Source organism: Dipodomys ordii, unplaced genomic scaffold (assembly GCF_000151885.1).
Source record: "Dipodomys ordii isolate 6190 unplaced genomic scaffold, Dord_2.0 Scaffold12, whole genome shotgun sequence".
In the NCBI taxonomy this organism is placed as follows: domain Eukaryota; kingdom Metazoa; phylum Chordata; class Mammalia; order Rodentia; family Heteromyidae; genus Dipodomys; species Dipodomys ordii.
The window spans coordinates 29016615-29030699 of record NW_012267228.1 but is presented as its reverse complement, the minus strand read 5'-3'; the positions used below and the strand labels follow the sequence as shown (position 1 = coordinate 29030699).

The window sequence follows — 14085 nt, the reverse complement described above, 5'->3', positions numbered from 1 at the left end:
AGGGGGAGGGGAGGGGGAGGGGGAGGAGGTAAGAAGACAATCTTCAGTTTCAAAGACTCTCCTTAAGGTACAGGGTAGCCTGTTTTATGTTAAAAGTTAAATTTTCTTCTTATCAACTGCACTTGGAGGCCATCAATAGGATCCTAAACTTTCTTTAGAGGCGGCCACTTCATTAGTAAAATGCACACATCACACTTTAAGCAATAAAAGTACTATGTTTGCACTCCAGCTGATTTCATATTAGTCATAATTATCTATAATACATTGTCATTTTAATGAATTCCAACACTGAATCTAGAAACAGAAAGTATGATATCCAAAAGATGGAAAAATCTATACTCAGAGTTAGTAGGGATTTTTTTTTTTTTGTCATGGGGCTTGAACTCTGAGCCCGGGCGCTGTCCCTCAGCTCTTCAGCTCTCGGGCTAGCACTCTACCACTTGAGCCACGGCACCATTTCCAGTTTTCTGGTGGTTACTTGGAGATTAGAGTCTCACAGACTTTCCTGACTGGGCTGGCTTTGAACTGTGATCTCAGATCTCAGCCTCCTGAGTAGCTAGGATTACAGGCATGAGACACTGGCACCCAGCTGAGAGATTTTTCACTGAGAACTGAGAATAAAGGCTTTCAATATGAGCAGTACAGTTGACATTTCTTGGGTCACTTGCTGCCAGTAGAAAACTTACCCCAACTTTCCTTATGTATGAATTAGGTTTTAAAATAACTAGATTTCAATGTTGTTTCAAAGACTAAAAATTAAATGTAAACATAAATCACGTGCCACATATAAGTACATATCTATTAACAAATCAAGTATACAGCACCTGCTGTGTACAAGGCCTTGTCCAGTGAAGAGGTACACATTGGCTGAGCACATTCTATTAGAGTATGCAGATGAAGTCAAGAAAATAAACACTATTAAAAGCCACAGTGTCAGGAATACAATCTATGAGCATCATTCAGGAAAATTAGCTGTTACCCTTCACAAATGTCAAAACAAGAAAGATAAAGGTCAAAGAACAGTTCTGTAATAAAAATACAGTAATAAAAACATTAATGCTATGGAGGATACTAAATTGAATTGGATGTTATTATATCAGTATTAAATTTTCTGAAATGTATAAATATTCTATGTTAAGTGGAAATGCACACCCAAGTATTTAGGGAAGACAAGGATTATTATTTCCAACAACCCTCAAGTGGCCCAAGAATACATTAAAAGGGAAGGAGAAATGTTAGGAGGAAAAACGTGCAAATAATAAGTGTATTTCAATAAAGTTTAAATGGGAGTTCCCATTCCTCTCTTTTCTGTAAGTCTAAAATTAAAAAAATAAAAATGCACATTCATGATGGTAGACGAATTTTCAACAAGTATTTTTTACCCCCTTTCTCTTCTTTCTTGACTACTTGTCTCTCTGGAGTGAATTTTGCAAATCTTATTTCAAATTTTCACAGCAGAGAGAGAGCCATTCTTGTAGGTGATCCATATTTAGCAGCACAGTTCTACCACAACGGATTTGAGTAAATCGATAATTTACAGCACAGGACTTAGGTAGAATTATGTTCCTGACTTTAGTTGAAAAACATCCCTAAACACCTTACCACAAATTCTAAAGCTAGCATTTAGTTTGGAAAACAAATTTTACTTGTAACAAATAAGAAAAAATCATTTTGACATTTAAAAGGTAAGGCAATGACCTTGTTATCATGTTCTATAAAGCCCAAGGGAAATGAGAGTTCCAGGTTAGTAAGGATTCACCTAGGGCACCCAATTTAATGAATCTAGCAATTTCTTCTGCTGGGTCAGATGGATTGCATGCAGCACAGATTATCTGTTGCACTTGTTTCCCGATTCCTCCAATTAATAGTCATTCATGAACACATTGGTTTCAACTAGAAGATTCACTTCTGATGTTTTTGGTAGATTAAGTGAATACACATGAGTGAGTTGATTTCTGTTTTAGAATAGCCAAATAGACAGAAATTAAAACATAAAGAGATGAAAATTCTGTATATTACGATTTTAAAACCCTATTATATCAATTGATCATAAATAGGCAGTGCATGTGATCTTTTAATTTATTAATAATTTTTTATTGTGAAAATACCATACAGAAGGGTTGCAATTACAGGAGCAAGGTAATGAGTACATTTCTTATCAAGCATTGTTGCCTCCTCCTTTTTTCCCTTTACCATCCCTGCCCTCCCATCTCTCCAGTCCCCTGCCAAAGTTGTAAATTTCATTTTGCACATTACATCTTGTACATCTCATTGTTGCAATGGGTTCACCTGTATCCCTAGTTAAACAACTTGTTTTTTCCTTTCCCTTCCACAAATTATACCAACATCAAATACAGTGAAAGCAGGGGTTATACCGGGGGAGGGACATACAAAGCAACAAAGAAATTATCTTATAAATATGTTAGAAACAATAGCAAGAAAGAATTAAAAACATTGTGTCCTTATCTTGGGGTTCATTTTGCCTAATCTTTGAAGAAAATTTCTATCTTTGACTAGTATAAAGGACTTTAATGAAATATAACCATAAACCTAGATGTGTTATAATGTTCATTGTTTTAATTTTCACGCTTTGGCACTCTTGGTGGTCTTTAATTTATTTCAGTCCTGGGCAGAGAAATATAATCTGGTCTGTCACATTTAATTTCTTTAAAAGTCCCATCATCAAGACAATTTCTTACAAGTGTATTAAAAATCAAAATGCTTTATTTTTGCAGCCATGTAAATATTTGTTTGTAAAAGTAGGATAAAATTTTAAGTCTCAGCCTTCTACTTTCAGGGATGTTTGGGTATCTTATAAAAGAACAATGTTCTGTCTTGGAGATTAAATACCATGACGATATTTCAAACAACAGTTTTAAAAGCACAGAATTACTTAAATATCTGGTCAGTATGGACCAGATCTTACCAAAGTGAGCTACATTTTCTGCTCATTTATTTCTTCCCCAAAGCATTTATAGATTCGTGACTTACCCAAGATGGAAGTAAGGGAGAATAGCTGGTAAAATCCTATAACTCAGAAACATTTTCAGAGAACCCACATGGTTTCACAAATAATTGTAGGTGTGTTTAATCTGAGGCATAAATTTTACTGACTAAGATTCCAGGGATGAATGAAGTGCAAGGAAGTAAGAATGGCTTTAAATTCTGTTATCTCACTAATCTACTCAGGATAAGATTTTTTTTGAGAGCCTGAAAGAAGGTATATATAAAGAAACAAACATAGCTGAAAAGCAGCATCTTTCCAGTTGGAGGATCAAATCTGCATTTCAGAGTCTCAAAGTAAGACTAATAGTCTTACCAAACACTGAGTTCTAATAGAGACCCAGGGGGAAAATTTACCATAGGCAAAGGAATAAATTAAAAGTAATTCAAATCTAACTAAGACTGGAAACCAGCCTCAAGTTAGTCAAAGTTCTAATTTCATTCAGGAAATTAATTGTTTTCTAGACTGCCAGAGGAAGTTATCAGTATATATTATTATCAGTACTATATATCACACATAAATAAATCAATTCTGGCAGAGATTTAAAGAAATAAGATGAAGATACAATTTAGAACATCTATAGTAGAATCCCTATATATTTAAGGACACTCAGAGACTGAGAGTTAAGCGAAGAAGAAAAACATTTTCTGAGCAAATGAAAACCAATACAGAAGAGGTGTATCTATACTCATATAGTACAATATTTTTAACTCAGACAAAATGAGACAAAGATTTTAAATAATGAACATTGAACCAATTGATTAAAGATAATATGAATCTGATAACTGCATGAACATTCAACATTAAACAATATATATACATATATATATCAAAATATAGATTAGAAGAGAAAGCAAACATAAAATAGTAGTAGTATGGAATTTTCAGCATTGGTATCAATGGACAGATCATCCAAAAAGAAAATGAAATTGGACCTAACACATGTCCATAAGGTACTCTATCCAGCAACAATAGTACAGATAAGCTCATGACAACATTGTTTAGGATGTATCATGTTGAAGCCATCAACCAGTCTTTAAAAATAGAAGAGTATTATGCTACTGTAATTCCTCTGTACATCATCTTCACAAAAACAATATATGTTCAAATATATATATATATATATATACATACATATAAAACATAGCTGGTGTATTTTCAGACTACAATGGTATAAAACTAGGAATTAGTATCAAGAGAAATTTTAAAAAACTCACAAATACATACAAATTAGACCACATGTCCCTGAATAATTAATAAATGAAATAAGAAATTAAAACAGAATTGTTTAAAGAAGTTGAGCTAGAAAATAATGAAATATAATAAAACATTGATGACAATGACATACAGGTCGAACAAAAGCAAGTGACATCAGGTGAAATTCTGGTGTAATTGTGATTAATATCTATATACAGGTGGCCAAGTACATAATTTAATTCAAAATAAGTAAAAGGTCAAATGGAAATTTTGAATTGAAATATATCAGAATTTATATCTATTTGTGATATGTATATATACACATATGATATACTAGACATATATATGTATGTGTATATATTTATATAAAGGATGGTGGCTAGGCATATGAGAAGGGTTAAGAGGGGGGAATAGAGAGAAACATAAGTGAGATAAATATCAAAGAACAGTATATGAAAATATCATAATAAAACCCATTGCCTTGTCTAACTTATATATTTTAATAATAAAATCTAATAAAAATCCATAACTAAATTAAAGCATGGACACAACTGATGAGAGGATGAGTGAGCTGGAAAATAGATTATTAGAAATTCACTTTCTGTCTAGGCGTTTTCTACGAGTGGAAAGTACTGAGAATACCATTAGAAATATAAGTGAATAGGTGGGTAACAAAATCATGGCCTGCTATGTCCTGTCATTGCCGTATTCATAATAGGCTCAAACCTTTCTTCACCACTAATGTGGACACTTGGATATTTTCATATTCTCAAAAACTGTTTAGTACTGAAAAATAATGAGTTACACTATGTATAAGACTAATGAATTTTTCAAACATAATATTGTATGGAAGAAGCCAGATGCAGAGTATATGCTCGTGGTGGTACCATTTCCATCAAAAAGGCGGGGTCAGAACCAACTTGCAAATACTATTATAAGGGATTTGGGACCAGAGGTAGTTCTCCATGGGAATTTGGAATACTAGAAATACTAGAATTCTGCCTTTGGCCCAGTGATCGTTACCACAGGAATAGTTGTGAAAATTTGCTAGACTATACACAGGATGTCTGCATTTTCACTTATGCATTCTCCAAATGAATTGCTTTAAAAATTATTTGAGAAATCAAAGCCTGGTTATAATGATGGCAGTTTTCGAGTGGCTAATATTAATCCTCTTCCTCCTCCTCAGCTAATAAACCCCTCTTTGGATCTCAATTGTTTACAGCTTGAAAGGAATACAGAGAAAGTGCCAGGAGTGAGCGATTGGGCCAGGAATAGGGCTCATGCCTGTGATCCTCTTGGGAGGCAGGGAACTGGAGGTAAGTTACCAAGACCCCAACTCATCCAATAAGTTGGGTGTGGTGGCAAGCATCTGTCATCCCAGATATGGAGGATGAGTAGAGGAGGAGAGTCTTAATCTCAGATAGCCTCAGACAAAATATAATAATAATAATAATAATAATGGAACCATAGAACTTTATCTGAAAAATAATTAAATTTGAATGGGGGAGCACACTGAGAGAATAGTAGAGTTTTTGCCTAGGAAACAAAAGGCTCTGAATTCAAAGCCTGAGCTTACCAATAGAAAAGTAGCAGTAAGTTGAGTGAAGGACTATGTGTTTGCTGACCTACATGGTATCTCACATATACTGGGAGGCTGCTTAAGAATGGGTAAACCCTGATCTGATTCTCCCCACTGCTGGAGGGTTGAGAAGCCTAGTAATAGTTGTGTCGTTACAAACAAAATCTGAAACATCAGATATTAATAATAATATTGCTTTGCAATTCTTGAGAATTCAAAATGTTTCCAATCTCCCTTTACAAATAAAGACAAATTGTTTTAAATTTTTTTGGTTGATGTCCCAGGCCTTTGGGAGCCTTTTTAAAGTATGATACAGGTTGACCCATTGCAACAATGGGTTGTACAAGATGCTATGTCGAAAAACGAACTTTACAACTGGGAGGAAAATGTAGTTGTAGAGATGGGAGGGAAGGGATGGTAGGGGAAAAACAAAGGAGAAGGCAACAATACTTGATAAGAAATGTACTCATTATCTTGCTCATGTAATTATAATCCTTATGAACAGTATTTTCACAATAAAAAACTTATTTTAAAGAAATATAAAAAAAGAAAATTCTCCCTGGAGAATAAGTTTAGTTGGCAGATGAAAGCATTCTAAAAGTGTTTAGTCTGACTAAAATAGCCATACTAAATTTGAACAATTAAACTCAATTACAGATTAAATATTTACTACAGTTTAACTAAAAACAAAAGTGTATCTTCCAGCAATATGAATCTTGGGCACTTATCCAAAGATTAGAAGTAAGGAAACAATAAAGTCACTTGCACAACCAGGTCCACTGCTGTACTGTTCACAATACCCAAGTTATAAAAGCAGTCAGATGCCCTATATTGTATGAGCAAATTGATAAAATGTGAACAACACACACGCACATACACACACACACACACACACACACAGAAGTTCTATTCATCTACAGGCAAAATAAGATTATGTCTTTTTATTTATTTATTTATTTTGCTGATCATGGGGCTTGAACCCTGGGACTGGGCACTCTCCCTTGAACTCTTCAGCTTAAGGTTAGTGCTCTACCACTTGAGCCACAGCACCACTCCTGGTTTTCTGGTGGTTAATTCGAGATAAGAGTCTCACAGACTTTCCTACCCAGGCTGGTTTTGAACTGCAATCCTCAGATCTCAGCCTCTTGAATAGCTAGGATTACAGGTGTGAGCTACCAGTGCCTGGCAAGATTATGTAATTGGTAGGGAGATTGATAAGCCTGGAAAAAATTACATTAAGTGTAATACATCAAGCTCAGAGAGATAAATAACATGTTTTCTCTCAAATATGGAAGTTAGATCTAAATTATAAGCATTTATGAAAAGATGTACAGGGTCATATACACACAGATATATTCACTAGTATATGGTATATAACAGGGATGATTCTAATGGTTACTCATTTATTTTATTTTATTGTAAGGGTGATGTGCAGAGGAGTTGCAGTTACATAAGTAAGGTACTGAGTACATTTCTTGTAGAACATTGTTACCCCTCCCTTGTACTCCTTCACCCCTCCTCCAAGCCCCCCATGATTTCACACTTTTATTGGCTTCTTCTTAGTGCTCTCAGATTGGTTTACCTATCTGGAAACTATGCACTTTAATAAGTAAATATATACTTGATATATTGACCTGGTAAACTGAGAGCATGTCTCTGTAGAAGTATATTAAGGTTGGCTAAAGTTGCTTTTTATTTTTAGTTTTTTCTTATAAATTTTCCTATAATTTTTATTTGTTTTTATTGTAAAGGTGATGTATAGAGGGGTTACACTTACTTAAGTCAGGTAGTGCACATTTCTTTTTGAACAGTGTCACCTCTTTTTCTCCTAGTTTTTTCCCTCACGAACTCCCACCCTCACAAGTTGTATAGCTCATTCTCAACATAGTGTCTAGTGACTGTCACTACTGAATTTGTTTATCCTTTGTCCCACCATTTCTGTGATCCCTCTTACCCTCCCTCAAACAAATAAACATATATAAAACAAAAGGTACAAAACTCAAAAACAATGGCACAAGGGGAAAAAACAAAAAAACATAACAAAAACTTTGGTTTCCATTTCTTGGAGTTCATTTTGATAAACAACATTTTATATGATCTTACCTACATAGCTATTGAGCCTTTGTGATCCTCTCATATGAATATCCCACTTTGGCCTCATAGTCAAGATATGGAATCAACCCAGATGCCTCTCAGTGGACAAATGGATTGAGGAAATGTGGTATACATACACAATGGAATTCTATGCTTTCATCAGAAACAATGATATTGTACCATTCATTAAGAAATGGAAGGACTTAGAAAAAAATTATATTAAGTGAAGTATGCTAGACTCCAAGAAATACAGGTTGTAAATACAACCTGTGTTTGTAGTAATTTGTATGTACATATAAATCTAAAACTGTACTCCTTTGAGCAACTAACTTAAGAGCTAAACAGCTGAAATATGTTTTGTTGTGAGAGGTTAGGAGGAAGGAACAGGCAAATGTAAACAAGACCGGAGGGGAATATAGTCATAGTATGAACACATTTTCACATATGTACATGTGATATGTACATGGAACCAGGTAACTTGAGGGAAAGGATGGGTTGGTAGAGATGGAGGAGAATAATAAAGGGGTTTACATGATTCAAATGGCACTGTAATAATAAACGGACATATTGAATTCAAACCAAGCTATATAATTATTTAGAGATAATACAAATAAAAAATGTTTTAAAAGAATTTCAAAAACCATATTCTTCTTCATCTTAATGTCTAGAATTGGCACTTTGGGCACTTAAGTTTAAAACCTTATTTTCCCTGGTTTAGCTTACAAAGAATCCAAGTTTGCCAGCTTTAATAGTCTGCCAACTGGACATGGTGACATGCAGAACAATAGAAAATAATCATGACTGTCTTGGGTACACACCAGTCTTCCTTCCAATGGTCACTGTGACCAAATGATATCTAAGTGATGACTCATTTGCTCAGAGAATATTCTGGGCTAAATCCATACACTTCAAACAGAGGACATGAGATATTTGGTTATTTTCCTTTAAAATTATACCAAATGGCCTGGTGTAGGTAGCTCACACCTGTAATCTTAGCAACTCAAAAAACCCAGATCTGAGAATCACAGTTTGAAGCCAGACCCACAGGAAAAGTCAATGAGATTATTTTCTCCAGTTAACTACCAGAATATCAGAGGTAGTGCTCAAAGTGATAGAGTGGTAGCCTTGAGTATAAAAGCTAATGGACAGTACCTCGGCCTTGTGTTCAAGACCCAGAACCAATGACGAAAACAAAAATAATCCAAAGAACAACAACAAAAAAAAAACTAAACCAAATGGAAGGGAAGAGAAACCCAAATTCTGTGCTCTTCTACAATCTATATTTAAGGATCCCTTTGGCAAAATGTGAGGTGTTGGGGCTTAATACAAAGTAAGACATGAGTAAATCTCTTGTTCCACTTAATAAACAAGTTGTTTCCTAAATTGGCTCTGTTACTGGCCACCCAGGCCTCTCAATCCACAAATAACTGAAGATTACTACATGATATTTCCTCTCAGCAGAAATACTGAAGGTTATACGTAGTATAAAAACATATGCCAAGCCTTCTCCCAAAGGGAGTTTTATGGTGGTCTAGAAAAATGTCCACAGATACATAGGTGCTAACACATATTAGTTCCAGTGTTTCTATAAATAAAACAAATTTCTCAAGACCATCCCTCTGCAAATCAAACTATATTTACCTCGTGGATGAAAATGGCCAGTTGGGCAGAATTTGTATTCTGTTGTCTTATCACAAACCAGAGGGAAATAATAATAATAATCTACAGAATTCTTCAGAGTTGTTCTTTTTTTCAGCGTTGTTTGTTGTCCGTAGTCTGATCGAACTTCTTCAAGACAAACTAAGACTCTATCTGGTACCATTAATTCCACAGAGGCCACCAATTTTCACAAACTCTTCACACACCCTTCCTCTACATGAAGCCTCAACATCTTTGCCTTAGCTTGCTCATTCTATAACAACGGAATAACATTGTTTCTGTTCCAATGAGGAGCAGTGAACATGACCTGTTGTGAATCCAAATGATGCTGAAAAGCATCATTTTATCATCAAGTTCCATTTGCTCTCTCAATTCATCAAGCTTAGAATATTTTGAGCCGTAAATGAAGCCCCAGATTGAATTCCCCCCGCCCCCGCTCCACTGTTGTTAATGCATTGCCACAAACTAGGCACACAGGTTTAGCTTTGACTTCAACAACAACAACAACATCACTGTCCATTTCTCTTGGAAAGAACAACAGGTTACACTGGCTTTTCTTTGTGATCACCATTCCTAGGATGTCACACCATGAAAGTTTTAATAACCACCCAGGATACATCAATATCATGACGGTTTGGCTTTGATCATTGTTCTGTTCTTGCATTTTGGATTTTGGAACATACCCAACTTTCACGTGATTGATTCTTGCAGTCTTTTCTTTCTTTCTTTCTTTCTTTCTTTCTTTTTGGGAGGGGTCTGGTCATGGGGACTGAACTCTGGGCCTGGGCACTGTCCCTCAGCTCTTCAGCTCAAGGCTAGCTCTCTACCACTTGAGCCACAGCACCACTTCTGGCTTTTTTCTTTTTGCTTATGTGGTGCTGAGGAATCGAACCCAGGGCCTCGAGCATGCAAGGCAAGCGCTCTACCACTGAGCCATCTTCCCAGCCCTCTTGCAGTCTTTTCTATAGACTGTCATTTCCTTAATCTCCATTCAGTTTTTCTCAGCATTGGTGACCTTGGATGTGTGGATAAAGAAAGTGATAATATTTTCATAAATTATTAGACGCAAGGTCATAACATCTGGAGGAATCATCTGACCGTACCTGCCCTCACTATCACTGGATCTCCGTAGCTGCACCACGGTGTGTTCATGCTCTTTCAGTGTGCACACTGCACCCTGCCTAGCACTCACTAGCCTCGGAGTAACTGAAAAATAAGTATATACAGCTGAAAAATAAGTATATGTGTTTGTCTTGTCATGAACTCTTAACTGCCCCGTGTATCCCATAATAGATGTCCCTCAAAATTAACATTATTATTATAATTCCCAGAATTTGAATTAATATTTTTGAAAAAAAATTCTTCTAGAGTAATTGAATTTCAAGCTTCACTTGCAGTTATTTTGGCAGGACCAAACAAAATAATTTCATGAGCCTTATAGAGCCACTTCAGTCTTAGGTCCTGTACTGAAGGGTTAGTAGTGACTAGAAAGTCACTAAAGACACAGCATTATTAATATTTTTATTCCAATTCTAGGGGCTTGAATTTAGAGCCTTAGAAGCTTGCTTAGCTTTTTCACTCAAGGCTGGTACTCTACCACTTGAGCTCTTATTAATTGAATAAAATAATCACAGACGTTCCTGGCTTAGCTGGTTTGAACTTCAATCCTCACATCTCAGCTTTCTGAATAGCTAGGATTACAAGTATGAGGTACAAGTGCCTGGCCGAGGCAGCATTATTGAAAGGCCCCATAGCAATGACCTAAGATCTTACCAACAATTTGAATGACCCTTCTTGAAGTAGATCCTCCAACTGTAGGCAGGTCTTCAACTACCCTCAGCTGATTTTACTGTTAACTTATGAGAAACCTCAACTAGAATTATTCGGCTCATAATTCCTACCACATACAAACTGCAGTATATTGATTCATTGTTATTTTAAGGCATTGGATTTTGGAACAATGTATTCCATAAGACTAGGTAAGTTTTTATGTTGAACTCTAAACCAGAGCCATGGAAACTATAAAACACAACCACTGACAACAAATACAGTGAAATCAGGGGATATACTGTGGGAAAGGACCATATAAAGAAACAAAAAAATAACTTGGTACATTATAAATATGTTAGAAACAATAGCAAGAAAGAAAAAAAAACAGTTGTGTCCATATCTTACGGTTCATTTCACTTAACATCATCTTATCTGGTCATATGTACATAGATTTTGACCTTTTCTGCTTGTCTCAGACATATACTAGTTATTGCAAATAAGGGAAACCATGGGACCTATGTTTCTTTGGGTCTGGTTTACTTCACTTAATATAATTTTCTCCAAGTCTTTCCATTTCCTAACAAATGGGGCATTGTCATTCTTTCTGATGGAGGCATAGAATTCCATTGTGTATGTATACCACATTTTCTTGATCCATTCATCTACTGAGGGACATCTGGGTTAGTTCCATATTCTTAGCTATGGTAAATAATGCTGCAATAAACAGAGTTGTGCTGGTAGCTTTAGTATAGTCTTGTGATCATTTGAGTAAATGCCCAAAATTTGTATATACACTTTTGCTTTTCTAATTTGGGGAGGGTAAGGAAAAAAACCAAAATGCTTAACTAGGGATACAGGTTGACCCATTGTAACAATGAGATGCACAAGACATTATGTTGAAAAACGAATTTTACAATTTAGGCAGGGGAAGGGGAGTGTAGTTGTGGAGGTGGGAGGGAAGGGATGATAGGGGAAAAACAAAGGAGGAAGTAACAACGTTTGAAAGGAAATGTACTCATTACCTTGCTCATGTAACTGTAACCTCTCTTACAGTATTTTTACAATAAAAATGTGTAAAAACAAAACAAAACAAAAAACCCCACAACAACAATTGGGTGAACCACATATAGTTTCTATTCTAGCAGATAACTCATTAGCTATTCTATATACTTCAACAAACTACATAGGAATGTGGCCAACTTATTCCGTTCCTGATTTGGACTGGACTTTTGTCTCCCATGATGCATTTGTTACATCTGTTTGCTGTTTTCCAAATGTGCTATTCTCCAAATCATATGACAATATAATTGTCATTTTTCTGACATGCTGTTCCGATGCAACAGTTGGAAATCTAATTATTTCAAGAGTATCTCTTGGTTTAGACATGTAAGAGAAAATTACTAGCAAATGGGGATTCTCTCTTTCTAAAAGTTTTTGGGTTTTGGACTGAGAACAAATATGTGGATAAATGATGAAGTATCCTTCAAGTGACTTACACAGTCCTAATTTTTAAAAGCTATTTTTTTTCTGATCCTTAGAAACACTGGGTAGATATTCTTAGGGGGTTGTGTTTCTCTGTGTTAAAAAAAATCACAAAAGCTATTCAGTCTGTGAATACATAATTACATTTTAGAACTCTCCTCATTTAATCCCATTAAGATTCAGCCTACCCAGGTAACACAAAAATTAGCTTCTTGATCACTTACTGTCTTTGTTGACACAACTTTTGCCATTTTCACATTTCACATTTCACATTTCTGCTGATGAGAAATGTCAAGTTACTGAGTAAGAATTCATTTGTGCTTCTGGTCTCCCTGGAGCTTTCCTGTAACGGCTGGATTGAATACTCATCTTTCTGTATATTATTTAGCTCTTGATTGCTACAATGTCTTGTTTACCTTTTCCAATTTCTGCTTTTATTGAAGATAAAATTTCAATGCTAAGTTATCTTTAAATTTTAGTGTATTTAATTTAGTGTCAGTAGCTTACTCCTGTAATCCTAGCCACTCAAGAGGCTGAGATTCAAGGATCACCGTCTAAAGCTGGCAGGAAAGTTTTCATGAGACTCTTATCTCCAATTTAGCCACCAAAAATCCAGCAAACAAGGCTGTGGCACAAGTGGTAGAGCACTAGCCTTGAGCAAAAAAGCTAAGGCACAGCATTTGGGCCCTGATATTAAGCCCCAGGATTGGCACAGTGTACAAACAAACAATTAGTCCATTACACTCTGACTCTTAAAGCAAGATTCTGCTATCATTTTACCTGGCTTTGGTCAAATTACCTTTCTTAAGAATTTTTGAGGAAAAGTCACACATGAATAGCTATTACAGGCTAAGTTTTCCTTAGGGAAAAAGAGATGCCCACATGTTTTTTCAACTTGCTAATGCAATTGCTTTTTATATTAGAGATTTATAGAAAACAGTAGTATGGTGGTTCCTTTGTCTCATGACTACACCTAGTAATGGTTTGCTCAAGACCAGTAATTATTAAAAAAAAGACTAGTAATTATCTAGAAATAGAAAACTCTCAATGAATTCAAAGTTGGAAATCACTTTCATTTTAGATAATATGAGTGTATAACCTTAAATAACTTCTTAGCAAGAACTTACAATATAGCCTATATGTTTCTCAGGGTGATGAGAGTAATCTGATCTTTATTTTCATTTCTGGTCATTTCTTCTCAAGTTAGCTCTGAACATTAATAGGTATTTATATTGTATTTTATGACTATATGACCGGTAATCACATTTGTACTTAATTTATAAATTATGTGCTATAA

At 35.3% G+C, this 14085-nt stretch overlaps 1 protein-coding gene across 1 annotated transcript in view; it reads right to left on the bottom strand.

Moving 5' to 3' along the window:
* Znf385d (zinc finger protein 385D) overlaps positions 1-14085 on the bottom strand; it is a 680575-nt gene that overhangs the window by 540690 nt on the left and 125800 nt on the right. The window contains 1 exon segment of the mRNA XM_013010375.1: positions 6772-6791. Within this exon segment, the coding sequence (XP_012865829.1) occupies positions 6772-6791 (20 nt within the window).